Genomic DNA, 9,987 nt, shown 5'->3' on the forward strand with positions numbered 1-9,987 from the left:
ATATCGCTCGGTTCTTCGTAACGGTTGCAGGCGCTTTTGCTGCTGCAGCAAACAAGATGCTCTGATTATGCACAGCTGCAGCTTACCCGCTTTGATTGACCATGAACAAATGTGCTATGTGAGCAAGCGATGAGTTGGTGCGGCGGCAACGCTCGGTCAATTTAGCCAGCAGCTTCTTCCACTCGTCGTTGTCGTCGTTCTTAGATGGACGGGGTCAGAGTGTAGAATATCATCATCATCGGAATTAATGTTACGGCCGTCATGACCATCATTATTGTAATCACAGTGTCGTCAGCAACTCCGTAAGAACAGTTGCAGTAGCAGCAGCAGTATGGTGGTCGTGATGATGATAGGAACATCCGGCGGATTATATTTAGATTCGGGCCGGTTTAGAAGAACCACGACAAGCAAGCACTGGACTTTACAAGGGTTCGCGTGAACACTGTACTGACCGTCCTTTTTCTTTAGGATAGTCCACTAGACTGGTTATAAGGCGCACATGCCATGCTATTGCTGTGACTGCGGGGAGAGAGCTTTTGCGAGGAAGGAGTAGCACAATAAAAGAATCTGACCACTGGGCTTTCATTACATTTGCTTCTTCGGACTTTACGAAAAAGAACATTATCTGAAAGGCTGGATTGACAGAGTACGAAGTGTCAGCACGAACTAGGTGGTCTAGCCTAAACGCTGCATTATAAATCGACTAATTGGATAGGTTAGTGGAAACCTGTGAATCGAACTTGGCAAAGACAGGAACAGTCTCAGTATGAGGTCGTTTCAAGCGGTGCCTCTCTTAGTATGTGTCAGTGTAGCGCTTGTAGTGCCTGTGGTCCGTGGCGACAAACATGAAATTATTAAAAAGATTGTGCTTAAAAAGCTATTCAAGGTACTCAAGAAGACTCCACCCATAATTCCACTGGTGATTCCTCTCCCAATTATAAAACACGCCCCGAAAAAGGAGGTGTGGAAGGTTCATGAAATTGATCACGGATGGGAAGACGGCCATGGCGCTAGCAATGTAGATGGAGGTTGGGACCTCAGCAATGGTGGCAGTCATGGAGGCGAAAAGTGGAAGGTCACTGAAATCGGCAGCGGGGGTTGGGACTTTGGTGGCGGTGGCGGGTGGGATTTCGGTGGCGGGGGAGGTCACGGAGGTGGTAAAAAGTTTGCTGTGACTGAGATCGGCGAAGATGGCGGTGGTGGACACGGTGGCGAAGGTGGTGGCTGGGATTTAGGAAATGGCGATGGTCACAGTAGAGGGGACGGCGAAAAATTCGCGATAACTGAAATAAGAGGTGGCGGCGGTGGTGGATGGGATTTTAGCGGCGGCGGCGGTGGCGGTCATGGAGGTGACTGGGATTTGAACGGCACAGGCGGCCACGGTGGAAGTGAGAAGTTTTCAATCACGCAAGTCAACGGCAGAGGAGGCGGTGGCCACGGCAGCAATAGTGGCTGGGACTTCGGCGGCGGTCACGCAAATGGTGGTGGATGGTAGTTAGTTTGTAAGCTAGTTAGTACTTAGCTAACCTAGCCTAACCTGCTCTACTCTGTTCGTTTTCATCGTATTTATGCTGCTAACTCTATGTATACATGTCGCCATCTGTGACTATTCATCTGTTCTTCAATGTGTGTCTGTCCATACTAAAGTCGTACGATTTAACACGAAATCGGTTAAGCGATTTGTTATTGATTAACCAAATATTTTACTTTATTTTTTTATCATACACACTCTAACTTGTATTATACTTTAATCATGTTTGCATGTATTTTCGTCATAGATAGAATATAGAAGAGGAAAAAATAGAAGTAGTCAAGCCATTATCATGGTTATCCTCCCGCTGAAAGTAACTAACAGCCATTTATATTCATAGACTTTTCTTTTTAATATTGTCTTTGCTGCTATAACTGTTATGTAATCATAATCCATAAGCATCATTTAAATTAATTATCATTATTTTATTGGCGCGTTCTTCTTCTGTACTTAATACACACCAGTCACATTGGTGGTAAAAAAGGACAAAGATATTGTCTCTGTTCTGCTTTTGGTTTCCTAGCAAACATTTTTCTTAAATTGTGTGAATGTGTTTTATTGTATGTGCTTACGATATCGTATATGCTGAAATTTTGTGCACTATGAATTATGTGTGTATAGTTTTTCACTAGTTGTTGATGTTTTGTGTAACCATTACCCATATGAAGATCGTAATATTGACTGATTGTCGTATTTTGGTGCTGTGTCTGTTCATCTGTCAGGATGCTTCGTTATATTATGTTTCCTCGTATTGCCCGACCTCTTGGCAATGACATCCGCTCGTATTGGTTTTTTATTGAGTGTGTATGCCACATATGTCAAGATGCTACCAATAGAATAGTGTAGCCCCGTGTTCCTACATAATGTAAATAATCTTGTAAATACCTAAGTAGGTCTTACCTTATTTTGTTGGTGGTGGTGTCTGTATTGTTAAGGCTTTTGACATTCTGAAAAGGTGATATCATACGTGTTCAGTGTCGTTTTTTTTAATATTGTCATGTGAATATCCTAGTAAAAGACCCGCGGGTGCGAGCCGGTCGCTCATTAAATGGATAGATGTCTGTCAGCGTATTTATGTTTGTGTGTATGTATTCAACCGTAGCAGCGCATGTGTGTGATATGATGTATGCATGTGTTGCTATGTCATAACAGATACAGCAATTAGTAGTGGCGAAATGTCACTCAAAACAAAAGAGAAGAATACAGATGTACTCAAGTTAAAAATAGCTACAACGCCGTGCCATCATCTGATGTACGTGCCTTGCTCATGTACGTTGTCCCACTAATTAATGTATTTCATTGTGCTTCAGTTTATCAGCGACTAATGTCAAATAAAATATACCGAAGCTGCCATGCTATATAGAAAAAATACAACGATTTGCAGTAGTCATTTATTTTGTATTGCTTTATTAATCTATATTTCTACGTAATGCAATGATGCATATATATACGCGTCTCGAAACTAAGAGAAACAAAGTCGTCTATGTGGTTGCAGGAGATGACAAAGTAAACTGACGCTAACAACCGACGCGTGCTTTAAACTTCGTGGGAAAGTCGCGAAGTTGTTAGGCAGGGCGCCATGCTTACTAGCTAAAAATCCTGGATTCGCTCCCCTGCTAAAGCTCAGTTAGTTTTGAAATTATTTAAGCCCTTGAAGTTACTTCGGGATGCAGTTGTGTATGTCGTCACACTTTTTATTCGAAATATGCCAATAAATTAAATTCGCTTTACTTCGCCACATAAAACGCTTTCAATTACTAAAGGAATCTCAGCCCCGTGCAAACAAACCATAAAGAAAATTTAAGGAGCATATGTAACTGGTTGTATCTCCATGTGTGCTCATGTAAGACCAATTCAAAACTACACGAACTAGTGAAATTTTTGTTTCTTTGTGTCTAAGTTCTATAAATCAGGTGTTCCTGTACATCCTATACACCCGAGTTACAAAACATAAATCGAGTCAAAATGGCCTATAGAATTCTATATGCTTCCGCCACCTAAAAAGAGGTGTAGAACCGTATGCTCACAATATAATGAATAATGTATGTTTGTAACTGATTGTTGCAGAGTAGTAAACAAAAATAATTTTTGCCCGAAACCCGATCTATAGAGCTGATGACCTTTCTTTGCTTCTGGACAGACACAACGCATGGGGCTAAAGTAGGTTCATAGTTTAGGCAGAAGCAAGTAGCATAATAGTGTTGCATATAAAAACAATTGATATGCGGATAATGAGTAACAGGAAGTGACTGTTATCTTGTATACAATAATGGCTTGCTCACACTGGTTGTTAACGGTCGTATATATGGTCATACATTATTGATAAGCGGTACATATTTTCTTCTCATTTTCAGGCAGTTACATGATTCACTTATTTATGATTTCATTGAACACAGTTTAGGATATACTTCAGTATATACAGATTACCGTTGAAACCCTTTACCGTTAATATATTCCAATAAATTTTACGTTATTCCCTCGCGCTTCTTCTGCAAAATGGTTTTAAAAATTTTATGGATCTGAATTAATATGAAGTATAAATATATTGAGCTTTACATACTACTATAACAATTAATCGCGTTTTTTCGAACGTATCTATAGCTTCCTTAGTAAGACGCGAAAGTCACACAGAAATTTGCGTTCTTTGCTCATTACGTTGCCAAAACGGTTGCCACTTTCTAGCCCAAATGTCCATTCAATTATTAATTGTTCCATTTAATATCTTAATGCATTGTCTCCTTTAAATAAAATAATACTGTTGTATTAGCTATAATTGTCTTTAATGCTATCGTTATAGTAACGCCGTCGAAGTATGAAAACCTATTTTTGTTGTAATGATCGTATGTCTCATTTATGTCTAAAGACAATGGTATGGTGACACAGCTGGTAGTGGAAGCCTAAATTGATGTCCGCACCCGCAACAATGGTGGCTTATTATGTAGTAGGATTGTTGGCCAAACAGAATATTTATTACCATTTCTTTTAAACTCCCTTGTAACGTAATTCACAGCTATATTTGCACTGTTACGGCTAAGTGGACTTTAGGGTAGACAACGTCACCGACAGATTTCCACTCACGCGGAAACGCAAGCAGTTATGATGGCCATGTTTGCAGGCTTAATAATCAACCATTTTTGACATCCCGTAAGTAAATGAATAAATAATATAAAATGAGATGAATTTACTGCTTTGTAAATCTGCAGGAAACTACAAATTGTACACTGTGATTTGAAATAATGTATAGAGACACTTGCGGTTGTTATGGAGAACCAATTACCTAATGAACGCAGTGAAGGGAATATTAGGCAAACGGAACTACGAGTACTGTAACAACGAAAACAACATGTAGAAAATGAATGATTTGTCGTTACGTATGGCCCATGAGCGGCCAGTTGTTTTAAAGTGTTGTACAAAATATTATTGTCAACAAATAGATATAAATTCAAGTTCACAAACAAGGAAGTAGTAGTTGAGTGAAGGTTTTGACACCGCTCAATGGTAGTCACCTTTGATGACTTGTGTACCTACTACTGTTTCTGTTGTCTGGTGCTCGTGCTCTGACCATCCTTGACATGTTTTTGCAATTTCACCCTTGCCAATCGGTCGCTTCTCGGCCACTGCAGCTCAATGCAGTCGATCGTACAACTTTGACGTTTTCGACCGGATAGCAACAGCTTATCGTCTGTACCTTTTTTTCATTATGTAACTTCCGTGCTGCTAAAGATAGCCTATGACCCTGGACATGGTAATGTCTACTTCTCCGGCAGCATGGATTGGTTGTCTATACATATAACGAGTGCGGCCTCTCGGAAGCTAACCACGGAACGTCACACATAGCCCAAATGCAGAGGTCGAACATAATACGACTGCCTGGCGAATCATCTTTATAATGGGTGCCTTTATCCTATTGTTGATCATTCCGCTATTCTAAAGAGTCTCGATTATCACTAGCATGCCGAGCTACCCTCATCAGGATACCAGGACTTACATGCGAAAGATACGTATGTAGGAATGGGAGAATAACTATAATACGCATGAATGAAAGCGTTTCGTTATAACATGGTCCATTGTCCTTTATTGGTCTGTTCTGTTGAAAGATTTTGTCTAGAAGGTTGACACATCACCGTAGAAACATTTCTTTGGTAGTCGCAACAAGCGTCGGCATTACAATGCATACATACAGGCCTTCAGCCACTGACTAAAGGTATTTTCTAATTTTAGTACAGGTCTCCTCACTATTCGTCTGTTTAATTTAAAACTATGATATTTAAACATTAGAGGAGAATTATGACTTTTCAGATTTTAGACATTAGACTTTTTTTTTTGCTAGAATGTAGTAATGCTTAATTTGACTACCCGGCTGGAACTTTTTACGGTTGGTGTGATGCTGTAGTAACAGCGTAGCAGCTGATATTGAAGACACATGAATTTAGGGTGGGGTGCAAAACTCTAGGACGCTATGAGGAACGTTAAGAGCAAACATACGTTTGCTCTTAGCGCTTTTCATAAGGTTTTTGGGTGGTTCTAAGTTACTAGTTGCATTTCAACAAAGCCGTAGCACAAAAATGGCATAGGTCGTGCTTGGTGCACTTTCATAGCAATGTGTTTTCAACTCTGGAAGAAAAGAGAAATCGGGAGAAGTATTCACGTCTATAAAGCCTTTGACCGCTAAGACCAGGCTCAATGAAGTGTATCTAAAAGCAAGATGTCGCGCAGTTTTTAAGTTTGAGACAAATAGAAAAAAACAAACCTTTTTAATCTAATAAACTTCGAAACTAATTGCAAATCTTCCATTTATGGGTCACTCAGCTTCATCAATTCATACAAAATGATCTCGTACTCAAGGTCCTAATGTCCTTATTGCTGATCCGAACAGTCGTGATTGATGGATATTAGGTCTCAGGTATGTGAACATTTAAACTCTTCGAAATCAACCTTAGGCGTAAAAACAAATTTTTCAGCAGAGCTAAGCAGTTAAGATGCTGTTACGAGTCGTTTACGTAAATCGTGACTGCTGCTGGTGGAATCAAGGGGTATGTCTTGTGGTCAGAGTATCCAATGCGGCATTCAAGAAGGTGTTCATGGGTATACGACCAGTGATCCTCGTAGGGGACGGCTAAGAACGTTACGCTGCGCTAAAATAAGCTAAAGCCTTGCTTTCGATTGTAATTAAGGTGACGACTATCTTTGCGTAGAAGATTTGCACTGAAAACATTGAAACGCCTTAGACTTCTGTTACGCTAGCCATTATTTAGAGCCCCGATACTATGCCAATACAAATATAGGAGTAACCCTTATTGTAATATATTGAAACGTTTCCCTTGTCAACGGCTCGCATTGTTGATGAAACATGTCAAGCATATTTTATATTTTCTAGTATATATAAACAGGGTAAGCTATCTAAGCTAAGTCAAATATTCGCGGATCGTTTTCTGTAACCGACATGCGCTCATTTGTTGCTTTTGGTAGTACAAACCCATCACAGTAAAAGACAGTCGTATACCATCGTATACCGTATCTGTTTGCGCTGAAGTAATACCCACCGTAAATATTTGTCACCGAAATCGACAGTCTACGTTACTGCCAGTATTCATGCACCTTTTAAAAAATCCGAAGAAGATGTTAATGATGCAATCCTAAGTAGGGTTTAGACACAAAAGTATCGAAAATAAATAATGACTCGAAAAAAAAATTATATGCCTGAATTTTTGATGCAATAGCCAAAAAGAAGTAAGAAGATTTAGAACAAAGAAGATTAATTACCAATTGAGTCGTAGCCTTTTTACGTGGAGTTAGAGCTTGCTGGTCGTTTTGCGCCTTTGTATTTTTGGTGCTTTTAATTTGCTACCAGCCTAAAACTTAACTTTGCTGGTGTTTTTCGTATGTAGCGTATATGAATAATTCTTGAACAAACTTACACCTATCCATATTGCTTGATGTACAGTTATTCTCAAAAAGAAATTATTGGCAGAATAAAAAAATACTCTGTAATATTCTGAGTAATTTAAAGATGAAGTCAAGGCAAATGATAGTTGTGTTGAATAAATACAACCGTTAGAAATGGCACTTCTAATATATGCAAACAATTTTGCTGCAATATTTTCTTTTATTCACACGCTCTATTGGAAACAACTCATAAAAATTCCCAATTTATATGCTCTACGTTTTTCTTTTTGAGCTGAGTTTTGGGCCATAGATGATGCAATTAAGCCCAAAAATTGCAACAATATTTTTTTACTCGTTCATATTTTTGTTCACAATTATTTTGTGTTTTACGCCACTGAGCCTTTGTCTACTTAGAAATTCAACTTGTTGTACTTTTCGAACATCTGCAGCAATGCGTTGGTTACCTAAACAGGTATCAATCAAATACTGCGCATTAAAGAAGTCTAAAGACACTCTTTCTAATTACTTTTGCGCCGTTAACAGATAGAAAAAGTTTTGAGGGCAGATGAATATTTTGTTATCTTTTTGTTGTTTTTTCCCAAGCAATATTACTTTCAAAAATAGTTTTTGATAATTCTCGAAACCGCGCTACTTTTTTTTATTATGACTAGCTGGGTTGCTTATTATTGCTTCTTATTATTATTATATTGTGATATGAAGATGGAGGACATCAATTTGGGCAGTTGCTTGTCAATAATACTTTCGCAAAAAAACTGCTGTGAACTTTCAAAACTTACTCAACGAAAGAATTAATCGCTGTTTATTAAGCTTGGATTGATTTTTGCACAAGGAGTTCCTTTTAATCTTATAACATATTATTTTTAGTAACTCATCTACCTAACGAGTTCATCAAGACTCGAAGAAGTTAACTTGCCGTTTAGGATTTCTTCTTCCGGCTTGCGCTTTTAGTTTTCGGTGTCGTTATAAGCACGCAGACCTATATATCTTGGTGTGGCTCCTAATTTTTTGTGTGAAAGGTTAAGCATAGTTGCCTACGAAAAGAGATTAACTTGATATATTAGATCATTGCATGCGTTTTGATATTTATTATATATGTATATAGTTGCATCTAATACCTTGATGAGGCAAAATTGGTCTCATCGAGCTTCTGTTGGACAAAGTCACGCCCTGTTCGTTATATCTTAAACACTACTATGTGGCTAAACGACTGCTTAATGAATGTCAGCTTAGTAATGACGGTGAACCAATGGGAGTAATACCTTCACTTTTTAAAAATACGTCTAAACGACTGTCAGAAAAATGTTATGTCGGCTAGAAACTAATTAAACTTTCCTAACTCTTTCTTTTATTTATCCATTTAATTTGAAGCCTAAAACATTCCTCTTCTGGATTATTTTGAGTGTGCTGCACTGTTGCTATTTTAACTGGATTCTTCGGCAGTGTCCTATTGCATCAAAAAAGAGCACTGAAAAACTGTATTCTTTACGTAACAGTGCAACTAAGACAAGATTATTGTGTGCGTTACTAAAAATGAATAAGCAACATCTAATAGCATTTTTTAAAATACGCTTCAGTGCTTCAGAGATGGAGATATCGATTTGAATTACAAAGTAGGTTCCGAAAGGCCTTAAGAAACAGAAGACGCTGAACTATAGTAGGCTCATGTTGCAAATTTTACACAATCACCTCAAGAGCTTTCTCTCCCGGCTCACACAGCTCGTTGTATCGTTCTAAAACGCCTTAAAGGCAGGAAGGCGGGTTCTATGAGAACCTTGCGAAAGGCCATACCCACCTGCCGAAACATGTGCATACATGTGCTTGCACTGCAAAAAAGGACTCATTTTTTATCGTGAATTTTAGGGCCAGTACTGTGAATTACCAATAGATACTTCACAGCAATCTTCAGAGAGAGCAAGAGAGATTAAATCCTAAGCAGCCCTTCACTTAAGCTCCTGTGATAATGCAGTGGTAACATGTTTGCCAACTAAACGCAGGTATACATGGGACGGTCTAGCTTTATTTCTAGCCTCGAAGGCACATTTTGCTTCAGTACTGGGGGTCAGCCGTCTGAAGCAATACCTAATGTAAAAGTCGAACTATTTATTTAAGCCTCCACACAGACATCTTATGTGGAGCACTTGGTCAGATATGAAAGGGCTTTCTACATTAAGTTTCACACACGGAGAAAAGCAGAGCGTACTTGATTAATTTCGTCAAACTCAACTAAAAACATTGACAAAAAAAGGATCTTCGACGAACAAAGAACGGAACAATGCACTAAGGCTGAAACCCGCTGTAATATACAGTTTGAACCAGGAAACCAATACATAAAAAAATGTACGCACACAATATCTATCAATAATTAATGTGGATCTAACTGTACATATATGTCCTATAAACCACACATTTTGCTTATATCTTATTTATAAATCAACATTGTACATTACTGACAAGAGTTTTGACGTTGAAGAGGTACGAAACTATATGGCATGAAAACCATCTAATCTATTTTAATAATTCAGTTAGTTAACCTTTAAAAACTGTTACAC

The 9,987-nt window shown here is 38.5% G+C and overlaps 1 protein-coding gene across 1 annotated transcript; it reads left to right on the plus strand.

Moving 5' to 3' along the window:
• Positions 1 to 285: 285 nt before the first annotated feature.
• On the plus strand, positions 286 to 4,297 carry LOC111272671 (uncharacterized). Its single transcript, XM_022854250.2, has 2 exons — positions 286 to 1,481; positions 3,027 to 4,297. Exons 1-2 carry the CDS (start codon positions 767 to 769, stop codon positions 3,044 to 3,046), a joined length of 735 nt encoding a protein of 244 aa, XP_022709985.1. The 5' UTR covers positions 286 to 766; the 3' UTR covers positions 3,047 to 4,297.
• Positions 4,298 to 9,987: the final 5,690 nt, after the last annotated feature.

The sequence above is a fragment of the Varroa jacobsoni genome, unplaced genomic scaffold (assembly GCF_002532875.2).
Source record: "Varroa jacobsoni isolate VJ856 unplaced genomic scaffold, vjacob_1.0 contig02935, whole genome shotgun sequence".
Classification (NCBI taxonomy): Eukaryota; Metazoa; Arthropoda; class Arachnida; order Mesostigmata; family Varroidae; genus Varroa; species Varroa jacobsoni.

What these genes read in the sequence shown, in the direction of transcription:
- LOC111272671 (XM_022854250.2), top strand. Translation starts at nt 767, where the DNA reads ATGAGGTCGTTTCAAGCGGTGCCTCTCTTAGTATGTGTCAGTGTAGCG. An exon ending in CGGCGGCGGTCACGCAAATG is followed by an intron (nt 1,482 to 3,026) that starts GTGGTGGATGGT and finishes ATGTGGTTGCAG; the next exon opens with GAGATGACAAAGTAAACTGA.